At 38.9% G+C, this 18724-nt stretch overlaps 1 protein-coding gene across 1 annotated transcript in view; it reads right to left on the bottom strand.

Annotated features, from left to right (window-relative positions):
• Window positions 1-764: 764 nt before the first annotated feature.
• Window positions 765-18724, bottom strand: part of MYO3A (myosin IIIA) — a 410482-nt gene continuing 392522 nt past the window's right edge. The window contains exons 31-33 of the mRNA XM_006871683.1: window positions 6194-6234; window positions 3381-3524; window positions 765-888 (exon numbers count right to left, since the gene is read on the bottom strand). Coding sequence (XP_006871745.1) covers window positions 765-888; window positions 3381-3524; window positions 6194-6234 — 309 coding nt within the window. The remainder of the gene's footprint in view (window positions 889-3380; window positions 3525-6193; window positions 6235-18724) is intronic.

Genomic DNA, 18724 nt, shown 5'->3' with positions numbered 1-18724 from the left:
AGGTGCAGTCAACTGAGGAATGCTAATCTTCAAAACACTTAAATTTGGAGTAGCGAAGATTGTCCCAAATCTGCAAGTAGGCAATCTAAAAATTTAATAGTTTAGTTCAGTGCTGAGGCCAGAAATTTTGTATTAAAAAACAAACCTTGCCAGTCCAGTGACCCTATAGGAAGAATAGAACAACTCCAAAAGGTTTCTGAGACTGCAAATCTTTGGAGGATCAGCCAGCTCTTCCTTTTTCTCTTGCAGAGTGCCTAGTGGGTTTGAATCCCCCAACTTTGGGCTAGCAACCCAAACAGTCTGTGAAGGCAATGAGTGTGTGTGCGCGCGCGCACGCGCGCTTTTGAAGATTTGTCTGGAAGCCGCGTTTTAGTATCAAGTACGTGGTTTCAGCTAGATTGTATGTTTGGGGGTGGCTGGGGGTTTTCGTTGAGAGAGACTACCTCTACTCCCTCCCTTGGCACCACCACAGGTATAGGCAGCAGTCAGACCTCAAAGAAGACTATGGTGGACTAGCCCCTCAAGCCACTTCCTTTATTTAGTAAATTTAATATCTAAGGGGAAGGAAAGCAGATGTTGGCGTTGAATTTTCTCTACATGCCTTTTCCCTCCCCTGCTTCCCACTGGATTTTCTCGCCCAGACACTAGAAGCTTGGGCGTATCCCAAAGGCCCGGGACTTTTTTTGGACCCTGCAGCTCCGCAGGCTTGGGGCACATTCAAGGGCCGCTGGTCCGGGGCACAGGGGTGGTCGCCTAGCAGCAAACTACAATTGCTGGACGAGGCGTCTGCGTTGGGAGGTTTTGCGTAGGAGTCTCCTGTAGTCATAGGGGTTGGCTCCCTGCCCGCTCTTCTCCTTTTCCTCCTCGGGGCTCTGGGCCGCCCAGCACCTGTGAGCGAGATCAAGGGCCCCAGCGTCAGCGGCGCCACAGTGCGCGGCTCACCCCCACCCACCCAGAGCTAGGCGGTTTCTTTCCCATACGTTTCTTATCAAAACGTCAGGATTATGGCCAAATGTATTTGAGGTCATTTTCTCATCAGGTTTTCAAAGCTGAGCTGAGGAACTGAGTGGGACCTGGCTTGCGTTTCTCCAGCTGACTTTTTGTTTGGATGAGAACTAAGCAAACTTTGGGAGATTAAGAAAGGTGAGCGTCATATAATTTATAATCAACACATACTTAATTTTTAACACATTCCTGTCAAACAAAATTCAAGATGCTTAAATACACATCCATCATTTTGCATTTTAGAAACTACAAAGCTGCTCTCTCAGTCAGTCCCTCACTTTATGAGAGATGCAGCATCAATCCATCCTGAAAGCATGTTCAATGAAGTTGCTGGGCCACCCTTTCTGAGCCCCACTGCTGGCAAACCCTGCCAATGCTTACCTTTAGGATCTGAAGCTTCTCTGGGAGACTAAGCTGCTCTTCAAAGCGCAGCTACTATAGAATGATTGACTGATTTATTCATTCTTTCATAGAACACTTACTAAGTGCCTGCCACCAGTCTAGGTGATGGGTCAGCAAAAATAACGTTCTTTCATCCACTGTATAGTCTAGCATGGAAGAACATCAGAAACAACTTTTCCTATAGCAGGTGGTGGTAGGTGATATAAAGAAAATAAAAGCAGGATAAAGGGTCATAGTATGTTCAGGTGATTTTATAGTGTGTGCTCAGGACTGGCTTCTCGGATAAGATGACTTCTGAGGAAAGACCAGAATGAATGAAGGAAGGAGGTGAGTCACGCAACTCTCTTGGGGGAGGTCAATCATTCCAGGGCCATGGAAACAGCTCAAGACTAGAGTGCACATACTGTATTTATGGAATGGCAAGGAGGACAATGTGGTTGGAATGGAATGAGCAAAGAGGAGAATAACAGATAATTTAGATAATTTGAGATCATGGCAAGTGTTTATATTTGACTTAGAAGAAACATTGGAGAGCTCGGAGCAGAGCATTCCTAAAATCCAACTTGTTACAATTCTTCATGAGATGAACAAACATATGTTTGTTAAGGAATGAATAGTAAATTTAATTTATAACACCACCCAAATATGTGTTATAAATCTTTACTCCTATACGTGTGGATATAATTCCACTGGGGAATAAAGGTGTTTTTTTTTTTTGTTGTTGTTGTTTTTGTTAATGAGGTCATAGCAGTGTAGGGTGTGTCTTAAAGCAATTATTTCTGAGATATAAAAAGAGCAGATTAGGCACCAAAGAAGTTCAAAGGGGGAAAAGATAGATACCAGGCAGACATTTACAAGAAATGCAGAGAGAAAAAGGATTTTCCTTAGAGCTAGCACAGCTTCCTACACTTTGAGAAAATATATTTTTGTTAGTTAAAGCCACCCACTGTGGCCTTTCTGTTGTGGCAGCACTAGAAACTGAGATAAGGGGCAAAAATGATAGTCCTGGTAGATCTGGTAAAATAAATAAAGATGATAATAGCCACCATTTAAGGAATGCCTTTTCTATGTCACATAGGATGGTAAGTGCTTCACATGCATCATTTCATTTAATCTTTACAACAACGTGGTGAGTCAGTTATTATTAAACGCTGTCACAGATGTGGAAGCTGAGACTTAGAGAGGTCAAATAGCATGAGCAAGCTCACTTAACCATGTGACTCCAGAACCTCCTTACTGACCACCATGTCCCCTTGTAAAAGATACTGGTATAGGGGCTCCCAAGTGCCTTAGATAGACAGCATGTTTGTCTAGAATTTTGGACCATTAGCTTTGCTGCCTGTTATTGCTTCTATTTCTTGTATACTGTGTTTCTGTTCTCTTATGTACCCTCTATTTCAAAACATCATCAAGATTTGTTGGGGAAAGAAAAAAACCAAACCGAAACAGAAAAGTAGTAAGTTTAAATTACTTACTCAGTGTCAAACAAAGTCTGTGTTAAGTTAAGGTGAGATACCAGATGCAAAATACCTATTTCTATGTGAACCTTTGTCCCAAATAGTTTTTGGTCTGACATCACTGATTCTGAGAAATTTCATAGTATAAAAACCAACAAAGGATTAAAATTGTATCAGCTAGAGAGTGAACACAGATTTTGGATATGGTATATTGTGTATAATTAGGATGACCATGTAATTTATTATCTACTTCTGGGTGCTTTTGAAAAGAAATACAATACTACTAATAATTACACCAAGAAAAGGAAGTAAAAACTGGGCGTCTCCTGGGCAATTCAGAATATCTCATTACATTATCATAATACTTAGGATTTTACTTTTAAACAATATGTCACTCATAGAATACAACATTCAATACAAACTTGTTATCAGCCCATATAGAAAATACAATCACTTAAGTCATTGAATTGTGAATATAAAATTGAAAAGGTTGTATTTGAAAGGGCAGTTTATTACCTTTCATCAGCCTTAAAACAGTGATTCTGGAGTTCTCTTTGCAGTCTTTGTTCTTTAAAACTAGGGTTATATTCCTTTGATCCAAAATGACTGGGCAAAAATTCCTTATAATAAAAATCTTCCAAATCTAACAACTTTCCTTCACTGTAAATGAGAGCATAACCACACCATAGCATTCATTTAGTGTTTTTACTCGTAAACTCCTAGGATATTTACTGTCTTCTTTAAAACTATTTAGTATAATTTAGAGATAACACATATATGTTAACACAAATGGAAAGAGTCTTGAATGTGTGGAAAACAGCAGGTACCATAAATTAAAAAGAAAAATCACTCTCATTTCTTACCTTGAAGAGGGCATTTGCCTGGTTCTTTGCCATCCAACTTGACACAAAACTAGTCATTATTAGAAAAGCCCGTGATTATAACATCTCAGTTTAACTCACCTAGATTAGGGTTCACAACTGACTGCAGGGGTCACAATCAGGAATCAGAAATTCTGAGCTCTATGCAGGGAAACATAACATTTCCACACAAGGTTTCATGACCTCAACTTACTTCCCTTACTTTTCTGCCCCCTATGTCTTGGTCTTCAAGTGATTCATTTCTGTGCTAGAGTTTAATTCCTGTGCATGACGTACACACAAGGTTATTTCCTCAGATTCTTAGATCTACTCAGGTTACAGTTCTAGTTCCTGTGGTGTTGTGTATGATATGAACAGTTCCATCTGGGAAACTGCCACACCTTACAGTGCTTCTAGGAAAAAGGGTTTTGTGTTACAGGTGGTGGTGGTGTGCTGTGAAGTTGATTCCAACTCATAGCAACCCTGTATAGGGTTTCCAAGGCTGTAAATCTTTACAGGAACAGGAAGTCTCATCTTTCTCCTGTGGAACGGCTGGTAGTTTCGAACTGCTGATCTTGAGGTTAGCAGCCCAACTCATAGCCACTCTGCTACTGATTTTTAAATGCTCTGTCAGAACACTGCCAATTCAGAAGTTGGCAGCTCTGGGCTCACTAATACTTAGTAGAAAAAGCCTTGTTTGTGATTAGCACTGTTTGGAAATTGGTTGACATGTATGTTCATTAAATGAGTGGTATAGCATTGAAATAGTAGAGTATTGGAAAAGTGACATGTTCCAGGAAAAAGGAACTCCTTCAAATTCACTTTGATAAACTAGAGAAAGCTCCTTTATTTGAAACCCCAGAGAGGATGATGATAAGTCGGCACTAGCAGCAACAGCAATCGAAAATGTTGTTTTTGTTAAGTTCCAACCCATAGCCACCCTGTATAGGGTTTTCAAGGAGCAGTTGGTGAGCTTGAACCACCAACCTTGCAGTTCAAACGGCTTTGCAGTCTGGAACATTAGCCCACAGTGCCACACCTGGACTCCGCAATCAAAGATAGAACAGTATAATTTCTTTGCCCACATTGTTTCATTATCTCAAAACAATTTCAAAAGGTAAAGTTCTTTTACAGATGGAGAAACAGCCTTAGAGAAACAGACAAATTTGCCAACAGCCATGTAACCTGCATGTGGCAGACCAACACCTGTGGAGTACAAAATTTGTGTTCTATGCTCACCATACCAACTCCCTTAATTCGACTGAAGTTTAGCTGTTGGTAGTCTGCCACCTGTAATGACTTCATTACAGTGATTACAATCCCCTCCATGGACCATCAGTTAACAGTATTTACTGCTATTAAATTTAACTCTTGCATCTTCCCGGTGTCTTCCTGCTACTTTCAATTTCCTTTGCCAATCTCCCTCTTGTTGTACACTGCCTGTCCCGTCACCCATGTTATATAACATGTGTCTACCCTCTAGCCCATGAATAATTTATCCCCACCCCATAACCATCACATTTCTTTTTATTTCTCAGCTGTTTTATACTTATATTTTAATATAACATTTCAAAATTTGTTGAAATTCTCAGCAAAATTCTTATAATAATGAAATTCTGGCAGTGGTGATTGTAGATTTTTAGTTTTAATGTGTATTGATCTAATCCCAAGAAAGGCCTGAGATGTTAGTGATTTGCATAAAGAAATGACATGAGAAAGTTTTCTTGTAATTTAACCTTTTTTTTTTTTTATAAAAAGGACATGCCTCATGTATAAAGCATTCTTATTCATGAAAGGTTTGCTACAATATCAATTTTGTTCCGTGGGAGAAAGATGAGGCTTTCTGCTCCCGTAAAGATTTACAGCCTCGGAAACCCTATTCAGGGTTGCTATGGGTCGGAAACGACTCGACGACACTTAACAACAACGACATATTTCCAATAGGAGCGCTGGTAGCGTAGTGGTTACGAACCCAGCTGTGAACCGTAAGGTCAGCAATTTGAAACTACCATCTGTCCCGCGAGAGAAAGATGAGGCTTTCTGCTTCCTACAGCCTCAGAAACCCTGTACAGGGTTGCTACGAGTCAGAACCAACTCCACGGCACATAACCACCACAACCATATTTCCAATAGGCAGGATTCTTATCAATTATATATAAACTATCTATTTATAATATAGGAGTCGTGGTGTGGTGCTGTGGGGTTAATGCACTGGGTTGCAAAGTTGGTGTGAGCCTAAAGGTTGGCAGTTCAAACTTACCAGCCACTCCTCAGAAACCCTATGCAGGGTCGCTATGGGTCGGAGCCGACTCAATGGCACTAAACAACAATAATTTATAATATAGATGTAAAGAGAGAACATTAGCTTTCCAGATCTATCCACGTAATTTTAAAATCAGAATCTGATCATACATCTTTATACTTTGGTTTGAACAAGATAACTTATTGGAATCTGAAGATAATAATTACCTGTCTTTCCTTGGCCTTCGTTTTTCTTCTTGGATTGACTTCTAAAGGGAATAAAAGGATTTAAAAATGTAACTGTCATAATATTATAATCTTAATATATAAATGGAGTTCTTATGTGGCACTGCAGGTTAATGCGCTGGATTGCAAGATTGGTTTAACTACAAGGTCAGGGTTCAAACTTACCAACCACTCCTCAGAAACCCTATAGAGGGTCAGTATGAGTTGGAACTGACTTGATGGCACGTAACAACAACATCATCATATAAATAGATCTATTCATATAAACAGCCATGCTATAAAAAAGCAAACGGGTGATATATTTTTAAAATTTAAAGAAACATAACTTGCTCATATTTAACTAAATTTTGAATTTGTGATTATTTGTGCTGGATGTGGACTAAAACTACAATTTTATAATACAATGACCAGTATTAACAAGATTACACAACCTTTATTTACTACAAATAGGAACAAAAATGTAAGGTTTCTGGGAATCCCTATGTCAAATGAAGTTGTGATTTAAGCAGGCAAATGAAAGGGCTTTGCTGTCTCATTTGCGTGTCATGCTTGTCTTTGCTTAAAAGCAAATGGGTGCAAATTGAGGGTAAATGCAGCAGCCCACAGAGAGAATGAAAGTATGATTTCACGAACCTACAACTCATTCATGGCTTAAAAGTAGAGTAGCAGGTAGAGGCAAAAAATCTTTACTTGCAAAATATTTCATAGTTGAGAATTTTATGTATCAAGGCACAAATTATAATAGTCAAGGAAAGAAACATATTTTAATTTGCACTTCAATTCAAACACAACCAAAGCAATACTTAATTTTAACTTATGTGAAAAGCAATATTGTTTATAAGGTAAAGTAATATTGTCTTTTGCATTTTACCATTTGCAAGGTACTGCATACTATATTAATATATTTACATGTTTCAAGAGTATTTATGCCTTTTAAACTCAGAAAACAAATATCTCACTCACCTAGGACAAGCTGAATAAAGTATAATTTTGCAAACCTTAATGCAGATATAATGGAGTCCTGGTGTGGTGCTGTAGGATAAGCACTGGATTGCAAGGTTGGTTTGAACAGCAAGGTTGGCAGTTCAAACTCACTAGCCACTCCTTAGAAACTCATAGGGTTACTATGAGTTGGAACCGACTCAACAACCCTTAACAACAACAACAAATGAAGATACCAAGTTGACTGGCAGTATAAAAGTGCAAGATAACAGTAGCAGTTAATAAGTTTGTAAATATGAGGGTTAATTCTCAGCATTTTTAGAAACAAAATAAATAATTTTTTCATAATTTATCACAATCTGTCATCCTTTATAATCCTCTAAAATTATAGAACAATCACAGTATGACATTCTCATCTGTCAGTTTGTTGTACTGCAGTGGCTTGTGGTTGCTGTGATGCTGGAAGCTATGCCTTGGTTATTTTAAATACCAACAGGGTCACCCATGGTGGACAGGTTTCAGCAGAGCCTCCAGACTAAGACAGACTAGGAAGAAGGAGAGGCAAACTACTTCTGAATGTTTAGTTTAGTCACTGAAAACCTTATGAATAGAAGTGATAGTGCCAAAACATGAGTGCCTCAGATTGGAAGGCACTTCAGATATGATGAGGGTAAAGCTGCCTTCTCAAAGTAGAGTTGACCCTGAAAATGCGAATGGAGCAGAGCTTTCAGGACCTACATTTGCTGATGGGGCACAATTTAAAATGAGGACAAACAGCTATAAACATCCATTAATAATTGGAACAATTGAATGTACGAAGTATGAATCCAGGAAAATTAGAAGATATAAAAAATGAAATGGAACCTAAATAGACTGATATCCTAGGCATTAATGTGCTGAAATGGACTTTTTGAATCTGACAATCATATGGCTTACTATGCCAGAAGGACGAATTCAAGAAGAATGGTGTCACATTCATCATCAAGAACAACATTTTAAGATCTATTTGGAAGTACAATGTTGTCTCTGATAGGATAATATCCATATGCCTACAGAGAAGATCACTTAATACCACCATTATTCAAATTTATGGGTGATTGCAATGTGAAGGTTGGAAACAAAGAGGAAGGATCAGTAGTTGGAAAATATGGTCTTGGTGACAGAAATTGCATGGTAGAATTCTGTTGGACCAATGACTTATTAGTTGCAAATACCTTGTTTAAAAAACATAAAAGGTGATTATACACATCAGTCTCATTAGGTGGAATACACAAGACTCAAATTTGCTATATCTGTGGGAAAAAACAGTAGAAAAGCGCCATATCATCAGCCAAAACAAGACCCGAGGCCAACTATGGAACAGATCATCGATTACTCATACACCAATTCAAAATGAAGCTGAAGAAAATCAAAACAAGTCCATGAGAGCCAAATGACTTTGAACATATCCCACCTTAATTTGAGGCCATCTCAAGAACAGATTTAATGCAGTAACAATGATGACCAAAGACTAGAAGAGTTGTGGGATGATGACATCAAGAACATCAAACATGAAGAAAGCAAACAGACATAAAAAGTCAGGAAAGAATGAAAAGACCAAAGTGGATGCCAGAAGAGACTGAAACTTGTTCTTGAGAATAGAGAAGCTAAAGCAAATGGACGAAATGAGGAAGTTAAAGAGCTGAACAGAAAATGTCAAAGGGCAGCTTGAGGAGACAAAGTCAATTATTATAATGAAATGTGCAAAGACAGACTTGGAGTTAGAAAACCAAAAAGGAAAAACATGCTCAGCATTTTTCAAGTTGAGGGAACTGAAGAAAAAATTGAAGCCTCAACTTGCAATATTAAAGGATTTTACGGGCAAAATACTGAATGCTGAAAAAAGCATCAGAAGAAGATGGAAGGAATACACAGTCACGCTACCAAAAATAAATGGCCTATGTTCATCCATTTCAACAGCTGATAGTACTGAAGGAAGAAGTCCAAGGTGCATTGGAGGCATTGGCAAAAAACAAGGCTCCAGGAATTGATGAAATACAAATTAAAATATTTCAATAAACCGCTGCAGCACTGGAAGTACTTCTTCATCTATGTCAAGAAATTTGGAAGACAGCTACCTGGCCTACTGACTGGAAGAGATCTGTATTTTTGCCAATTCCAAAGAGAGGTGACCCAATGGAATGTGGAAATCATAGGATAATATTATTAATATCACATGCAAGTAAGATTTTACTGAAGGTAGTTCAAAATGGCTGAAATGTTAACAAAGAACTGCCAGAAATTCAAGCCAGATTAAGAAGAGGACATGTAATAGGAGATATCATTGTTAATGCCAGATGGATTTTGGTTGAGTTGTTGTTGTTGTTGTTAGGTGCCATTGAGTCGGTACTGACTCATAGCGACCTTATGCACAGCAGAACGAAACACTGACTGATCCTGGGCCAACCTCACTACTGTTGCCATGCTTGAGTCCATCGATGCTGCCACTTGGCCAATCCATCTCGTTGGGGGTCTTCCTTTTTTTCTCTGACCTGCCACCTAATATCAAAAAATGTTTACTTGTGCTTATTGACTATGTAACAGCTTTTGACTGTGTGGAACATGACAAGCTATGGATAACAATGTGAAGAGTGGTTATTCCAGAACATTTAATTGTGCTCATGAGGAACCTGTACATACATCATGAGGCAGTCATTCAAACAGAATAGGGGGTATTGAGTGGCTTAAAACCAGGAAAGGTGTGTCTCAGGTTGTATCCTTTCACCAAACTTAATTTGCATGCTGAGCAAATAATCCTACAAACTGATTTATGTGAAGAAGAACTTGGTATTAGGATTAAAGGAAGACTTATTAACAACCTGTGATATGCAGATGATAAAACCTTGCCTGCTAAAAGTGATAAGAACTTAAAATACTAATGAAAAGCAAAGATGATAGGTTTCACTATTGATTGTGTCTCAATGTGAAGAATACAAAAATTCTCACAAATGTTAATAAGTAATCACGAAAAATGGAAAAAAGATTGTAGTCGTCAAAGCATTATGCTTGATGCACAATAAATACTCATGGAAGCAGCAATCAAGAAATCAAATGACTTATTGTATCATGCAAATCTGCTGCACATGAGATTTCAGCCTTTAAAATGTTCAAGAGCAAAGATACCAGTTTGATAACCAAGGTACGCCTGAGCCAAGCCATGGTATTTTCAGTAGCCTCATATACATGCGAAAGTTGGACAATGAATAAGGACCACCACTAAAGAATTGATGTATTTGAATTATAGTGTTGGAGGAGAATATTAAGAGTACCGTGGATTGCCAGAAGAACAAAACTGTCTTGGAAGAAGTACAGCCAGAATACTCCTTAGAAGTCAGGATGGCGAGACTTTGTCTCTTCTATTTCACATATGTTATCAGGAAAGACCAGTCCCTGGAGAAGGGCATCATGCTTGGTAAAGTGGAGGGTCAGTGAAAAAGAAGACCCCTAATGAGATGGATTGGTACAGTGGCAGCAACAATGGACTTAAGTGTAACAACAATTTTGAGGATGCCGCAGGATCAGCAGTGTTTCGTTCTGTTGTGTATAAGGTCACCATGCATCACCTAACAATACCAAAACACTGAATGAGTCAGACAGTTCATGTTGTTGTTGTTGTTGTTGTTATGTGCCGTGGAGTCGGTTCTGACTCATAGTGACCCTGTACAGGGTTTCCGAGGCTGTAAACCTTTACAGGAGCAGAAAGCCTCATCTTTCTCCCGCGGAGCAGCTGGTAGTTTCGGACTGCTGACCTTGTGGTTCGCAGCCCGATTCGTAACCACTACGCTACCTTCTTTTATTCTATTCATTGGCATTTTAGTGGATGGATGAAGTCGGAGTGAATCCTTAAATGTATCAAGTCTCTGAGTAGACCATTCAGAAAATAAAAATGTCAGGGCAGGGCACCAACGATATTTTTTTCTCCCTTTCTGCTTCCTGTTACTTCACATTCTTTATCTAGTGCTCTAGGCTAGTAGGTGCTTACAACGAATTACATGATTAGCATAAGTACAGTGGCCATGAGTAGTTTAGTTATGGATCCCTGGGACCAGGGTGATGTTTGCTGTGGTGGCTGTTTGAATGTATCATCAAGTAGTTTCCAACAGGGATCCTGCTTCCTTAATCTGTTGATCTTTGTATTGATTTTCTACAGTCCAAAGTTATGCTTAACTGATGGTACTAGGTTGAATGATAGACACAATGGTTGCCTTTATACAACCAAGAGTAAAATAACAGCCTGCCCTTGAATTCTCTGTTATAAGTCCTTCTGATATGGATATCAGCACTCCACTTTGGGAGATGACATATATAAATTGATCCTCAGTTACAGGAAGTCCTAAAAGAGGAAACAAAATCCAGTTTATTTAAGTATATGGTTTTCCAAACATTATTTAAGATAATTTATAATAGAAGCCATTGTATGATCAAAGTAATAAAATAAGGAAGTTGTCAATAAGGAAGAAAAGCGGCAAAGAAGCATGCATGTTAAGATTGAGCCTTAAGTTTGCCTCTTGGTTTCTCAGCAGTTATGCCTAAAAGGAAGGAGCTCTGGTAGCACAGTGGTTACAAGTTGGGCTGCTAACCTCCAGGACAGCAGTTTGAAACTGCCAGTTGTTCCGTGGGAGACAAATGAGGTTTTTTGCTCTTGTAAAGATTTACAGCCTTGGAAACCCTATACAGGGTCGCTATGAGTTGGAACCAATTCCACGGCACATAACCAACCAATCAACTGTGGTTAAAAGGGAGTTCTGGTGTGGTGCCTTAGGATAAGCACTGGATTGCCAACCACAAGGTCAGCAGTTGAAACACACCGGCTATTCCTCAGAAACCCTATACAGGGTCACTATGGGTCAGAACTGACTCAATGGCACTTAACATCAACAACAAGACTAAAGGGGAAACATGGTAAGTTAAACAGCATTCATCCACACGAAGGAAGCATTTCAGTTCCTGAAGAGAGATGATTTAACAAAGTTTATCACATGGGTTATTAAATTCAGTTTTAAAATGAAAATAAAGAAGCAAATGCTCAGCTTTTTGTAGAAGTAAAGTCAAGAAGAAAGAGAAAGGCGATGTCTTAGTTATCCAGTGCTATTTTCACTGAAATACCACAAGTAGGTGGTTTGACCAAACAGAAACTTATGTTCTCATAGTTAGGAGGCTGGAAGCCTGAATTCGGAGTGCCTGCTCTAGGGGAACGCGTTTTCCTTTTGACAGCTCTGGAGACAGGTCCTTATCTCTTCTGAACTTGGGCTCCTGCGCAATCTTCATGTGGCTTGTCGCTCTCTTCCCCGTCTCTACTTCTCTCTCTTGCTTAATTTCTTTTATACTTCAAAAGAGATTGATTTAATACACACCCTAGATGAATCCTATCTCAGAAACAGAGCAAACCCCTTACCAAATGAGATTATAGCTGAAGATAAAGGGATAAGATTTTACAGCACATATTTTTGGAGGACACAATTCAATCCATACAAACCAAAACCCATTGTCTTCAACTCCAAGTCCTGGTGATCCATATGTTGCAGAGTAGAATCACGCCATTGGGGTTTCTTGGCTGTAATCTTTATGGAAAGTCCTTGCCAGGACTTTCTTCCTTAGGTTAGCGGATGAGTGCTAACCACTTGTGTCACCCAGGTACTAAAAGGAGACAAAGATGGCCCCCAAAGGAGACTTCTTGGAGAGGGTGCTTTATGATGAATCTTTTGAAAGAAGAGAGAAGATTGATGAATCTATTCTTTGGTTGTGCAAATGGTTAATGATCTTGGTTGCTAAACAAAAGGCTGGAGGTTCAAATCCACCCAGAGCACCTCAGAAGAAAGCCCTAGTGATCTATGTCTGAAAAATAAGTCACTGAAAACCCTATGGTGTACAGTTTTACTCTAACATGTGGGGGTGCTGTGAATCTGAATTGACTGGTGGCAACTATTTTTTTGTTTTTGAGGGGGTTATTCCTTAGTTCAGCTATTGTTATCCCCTCTCCCACTACCACTGTTGTCTGATTTTTTAAAAAAATGACAAAAATTCATCAAAGCATATTATTTTACTATCCAGTAGGAAATACAGTAACACTTTATTTATTAAGAGACCTTCACAAGGATGATGAAAGTGGTTAAAATATAGAAATGATAAGAAAAAACCTTGCAATGGCCAAACTAGGTACTAGTATAGTTCAAGGCACATATTGGAAAGAATAATAAAATGGGAGGAACCTTTGAGATAAGCTTGTTCAATTACTCATTGTTTTGCTGATGGTGGCAGTATCTGTGTTACAGCCACCACTAAACACTGTTACAGCTAGACCAACATGCTCAACTGAGGCTCAATCTCACGGGCATCCTTAAAATCCCAAAAACCAAACCCAAAGCAGGCGAGATGATTCTGTCTCATAGAGACTCTAATAGGACAGGTTAGAACTGTTCCCTAAGAATTCCAAGACTGTAAATCTTTATGGGAGCCGATCATCTCATATCTTTCCTGTAGAACAGTTTGTGGGAATGAACCACCAACTTTTCAGTTAGCAGCCCAATGATTAATCCACTGCACCACTAGAGACCCTTATAGACAACTTTGGGCTCTGCTTAGTTCTATTTTGGATACAACAATATTTTTTAGATGTAACAGATGAAAAGCATCAAACCATAGAAGTTGAAGTGAAGGCAGTCAGAATGATCATATTAAGAAGTGACAATCAAAATGAAGCAAAAGCTATAAAACAAGCCAACAAACCAACCCAAATTCCCTGCTATCCAGATAATTCTGATTCATAGTGACCCCACAGGACAGAATGGAATTGCTCCCTAGGGTTTCTGAGGCTGTAAATTGTTATGGGAGCAGATAGACTCATCTTTCTCCTGAGGAGTTTCTGGTGGGTTTGAACTCCTGACCTTGTAGTTAATAGCCCAATGCTTAGCCTACCAGGGCTCCTTATAGAAATAAGAAAATGTTCTGTATGCTTCTATAATGGTCTCAAATCCCATAAATCACTATTATGATTTCAAAGTATGTATGTATAAGCAACCATGTATGTATAAGCTGGGTGCCTTAGTTGTTTTGTGGTACTATAGTGGAAATACTACAACTGGGTGGCTTTAATGCACAGAATCTTTTTTTTCTTACAGTTTAGGAGGCTAGAAGTCTGAATTCAGGGCATCTGCTCTACAGGAAAACACTCTTCTCAGCTCTGGGGAGAAATCTTGGTCTCCTTTAGATTCTCTTCCTTAGCTCTTTGGTGATCTTTAGGTGGTATGTTTGTGCTTCCTACTTTCTGCCTACCCTGTTTTTTTTGATATGTTAAACACACTCTACTCTGACAGGACCTCATTAACACAACACAGAACAGTCTAGTCCCAAATGGGATCCACCGACTTAGGAGTTTAGGATAAAGAGGGACGTGCCACCTTAGGTAGAGTACAGTGGTCAGAATGGAATAAGATTTATACTTATTCAGATAAATATGAATTGGAATAAAGCACATGCATTTTTGCTCAGAACAATGACCTTAGGTTATCAAGAGAAGGCTTAAAAATGTGCTATTGTTGTTGTGTGCCATCTAGTATAGAACTACCCCCATAAGCTTTCCAAAGCTGAACTATTATGGGAGCAGATCACCAGATCTTTTCTCTCATGGAGCAACTGATGGGTTTGAACTGTCAGCCTTCAAGTTAGTTGAGTGCTTAACTACTGCACTACCAGGGATCCTTATATTGATTATATCACCAACAAATAAAATACAAAAATGTGCAGCATAATGTATTTTAGAAATATTTTCATGAAAGCATTTTAAAATACAGAAAGTCTATGTGGCTAAAGGGAGTGGAGCCCCATTATGACTATAATTTCACTCTGTGTAATGTCCTGTAACTGGTAGACTGTTGTTGTAAAGTGCTGTCGAGTTGGTGCCAACTCACAGCAACCCTATACAGGGTTCCTAAGGAGTGGCTAGTGAATTTAAACTGTCAACCTTTTGGCTAGCAGTCCAGTACTTATTCTATGGGAGCAGAAAGCCTCATCTTTCTCCCATGGAACAGCTGGTAGATTTGAACTACTGAGTCTAGCTCATAATCCACTCTACTAACAGGGCTCCATCATTAAAAATCAATAGTGTGATAAATAAGCTTCTAGGGAGCAGGGACTCATTTATGAGGTGCAGAATCTGCTCCTTAATTCTCATGAACTGTTTGGGTGTTAGTAATAGACATGCCACCCCATTTTTGTAAATTTTCACACTGAGAATGGTCTCTGTCATTGAGGCCATCACAATCAATTGCTATGTCAGTTGTAGTTAATAAAGGCCATTGAGCATCATTTCTTACTTAAATTCAGGATTAAGAGGAATACATGGTTAATTTCTTTTTTTGAATTAATTAAAATTTAGAATTGTAAAATAACACAACTTTTGGAAATTCAACATTTTTCAGGTGTACAATTTAGTGATATCAATTACATTAATCATGTTGTAAAACCATCATCTATCATCGATAACTTTCGTATCACCACAAACAAAAACTCAGGGGCTTCCCAGACATTGGTTTCCTTTTCCCACTAGTCCATGGTAACCACTAATAAATGTTGATTTATATACATTTGCCTATTATTGTTACTTAATGTGGGTGAGATCACACAGTAGTTGTCTTTTTGAAGTTGATTTATTTCACTTGGCACTATGCTTTCAAGGTTCATTTATGCTTTTAGCATGTATCAAGGCTTCATTTCTCTTTATGACTCAGTAGTACACCATTGTGTGTAAGTTTCACATTTTGTTTATCTAGTCATCCACTGGTGGGCATTTAGGTTGTTTTTACCTGTTGACCAATGTGAACAGTGCTGAAATGAACATTAATGTACATGTGTTTGTTCTTGTTGCGGCTTTCAGGTCTCTGGTGTTTATACCTAGGAGTGGAATTCTTGGGTAAGATGGTAGTTCTGTTTTCACCCAACAATTGCACTCCTAGGTATAGTCTCCAGAGACCTAGTGGCAGAATTGTTGGATAATATGGTAGTCTTGTGGAATCCTGTTGTGGTGCTGCTGTAGGATAAGCACTGGACTGCTAACTGCAAGGTGGGCAGTTCAAACCCAGCAGCTGCTCCTTGGAAACTTTATATTGGGTTGCTATGAGTCAGAACCAGCTTGGTGCGCTCAACAACATGGTAGTTCTGGGGAACCATAAAATGATTTTCATAGCAGTTATGCCATTTTCAATTCCTACCAGCCATGAATAAGGGTTCCAGTTTTTTTGCCCATCCTCATCAACATTTGCTATTTCCCTTTTTATTTCTGCCATCCTGTGGGAGTGAAGTGGTATTTCATTGGGGTTTTGATTTACATTTCTCTTATGGCTACAGAGTCCTGGAATGGCACTGTAGAATGAGCACTGGACTGCTAACCTCTAGGTCATTAGTTCAAACTTACCACCACTCCTCAGAAATCCTATACAGGGTCGCTATGAGTTGAAACTGACTCGATAGCACTTAGCAACAGCAAAGGCTAATAGGGTTCTGCTGTGGTGCTTTAGGATAAGAATTGGACTTCTAAATGCAAGGTCGATGGCTTAAATCCACCAGCCGCTCCTCAGAAACCGGATACAGGGTCACTAAGAGCTGGAACTGATTTGATGACACTTAAAACAACAGCTAATGATGTTGAGCATCTTTTCCTGTGTTTGTTGGTCATTGTGCCTGGTAATTTCTGATCTTATTTTATGTTTTTCTTTATACGTGACAGTCTAAATAAATGCCAAGATATTTGCTACTTTATTATTTTTTTGAGCAGTGTAGAAAAAAAACATCAATGTTGTTGTTGTTAGGTCTTCTACAGTTGGTTCCTACTCACAGAGACCTTATGCACAACAGAACAAAACACTGCCTAGTCCTGCACCAACCTTACAATTATTATTATGTTTGAGCCCAATGCTGCTGCCACTGTGCCAATCCATTTCATTTGGGGGGTCTTCCTTTTTTTTTTTTGCTGACCCTCCAATTTACTAAGCATGATGTCCTTCTCCAGGGAGTGGTGCCTCCTGATAATATGTCGGAAATATGAGTGATGAAGTCTTGCCATCTCTGCTTCTAAGGAGCATTCTGGCTGTACTTTTTCCAACACAGATTTGTTTGTTTTTCTGGCATGGTACTTTTAATAATTTTCTCCAACACCACACCTCAGATGCATCAATTATTGTATGATCTTCTTTATTTGTTGTCCAACTTCCACATGCATATGAAGTTACTGAAAATGCCATGGCTTGGGTCAGGTGCACCTTAGTCCTCAAACTGACGTATTTGCTCTTGAACACTTTAAAGATGTCTTGCACAGTGCATTTGTCTAATGCAGTATGTTGTTTGATTTCTTGAAAAGAATCAATAACCTTTCTTAATCCGTATTAAGAGTTTTTGAGAATGACAGTCAAATACAGCTATCTAGAATGATCTGCTTACTTTGATTTATCATAGCTATATTTTACTCTTTCATTCCATTCATTTATACAAGTATTTATTGAATGCCTACTATGTGCTGTTGTTGGATGTCTCAAACCTTTTTATTTCAGTTACTTAACATAATGCTTTCAAGGTTTACATAGTGACCCAGACATAACAGAAAGAGACCTTACAGTATTCTGCACCATCCTCACAATCACTGCGTTTGAGCCCATTGTTACGACCACGGAGCCAGTTCATCATACTAGGGTATTACTCCTTTCTGCTGTTTTATCAAGCATGATGTTCTTCTCCAGAGACTGGTCACTCGTGATAACATGTATAAATAAGTGAGGCAGTCTCACTATCCTCGCTCCTAAGGAGCATTCTGGTTGTACTTCTTCTCAGACAAATTTGTTTGTTCTTCTGGTAGTCCATAGTACACTCAATAGTCTTCAGCAACATCATAATGCAAAGGGATATATACTTCTAAGGTCTTCCCTTATTCATTGCCCAACTTTCACAGATATATGGGGTGACTGAAAATTGCTTGGGTCAGGCATGCTTTTATCCCCCAAATAAAGAAGTATTTTCCAGCAGATTTGCACAATGCAATATATCATTTGATTTCATGCCTGTTGTTTCCATAGTTGTTGATTGTGGACCCATGTAAAATGAAATCAATGACAACTTCAATCTCCTCCCCACCCAATTCATCATCATGTTGCTTATTGGTCTAGTTGTGAAGATGTTTGTTTTCTTTATGTTGAAGAGTATTCCATATTAGGCTATAGTCTTTGATCTTCATCAGTAAATGCTTCCAATTCTTTTCACGTTCAGTAAGTGAGGTTGTATTTTGCAGGTTGTTAATGAGTCTTCCTTCAATCCTGATGCTGGTTCTTCTTAATAGAGTCCAGCTTCTCGAATTATTACCTCAACAGATAGATTGAATTTGTTGTTGTTAGGTGCCATCGAGTCAGTACCAACTCACAGTGACCCTATGTACAACAGAACAGACCCTATGTACAACAGAAACAATGCTGGGTCCCGGGCCAACCTCATAACTGTTGCCACGTTTGAGCCCAGTGATGCTGCCATTTTACCAATCCATCTCACGGGGGG

Source organism: Chrysochloris asiatica, unplaced genomic scaffold, assembly GCF_000296735.1.
Source record: "Chrysochloris asiatica unplaced genomic scaffold, ChrAsi1.0 scaffold00172, whole genome shotgun sequence".
NCBI classification, from domain to species: domain Eukaryota; kingdom Metazoa; phylum Chordata; class Mammalia; order Afrosoricida; family Chrysochloridae; genus Chrysochloris; species Chrysochloris asiatica.
Note: the sequence above shows the minus strand (reverse complement) of the source record. Positions and strands in the feature narration are given on the sequence as shown.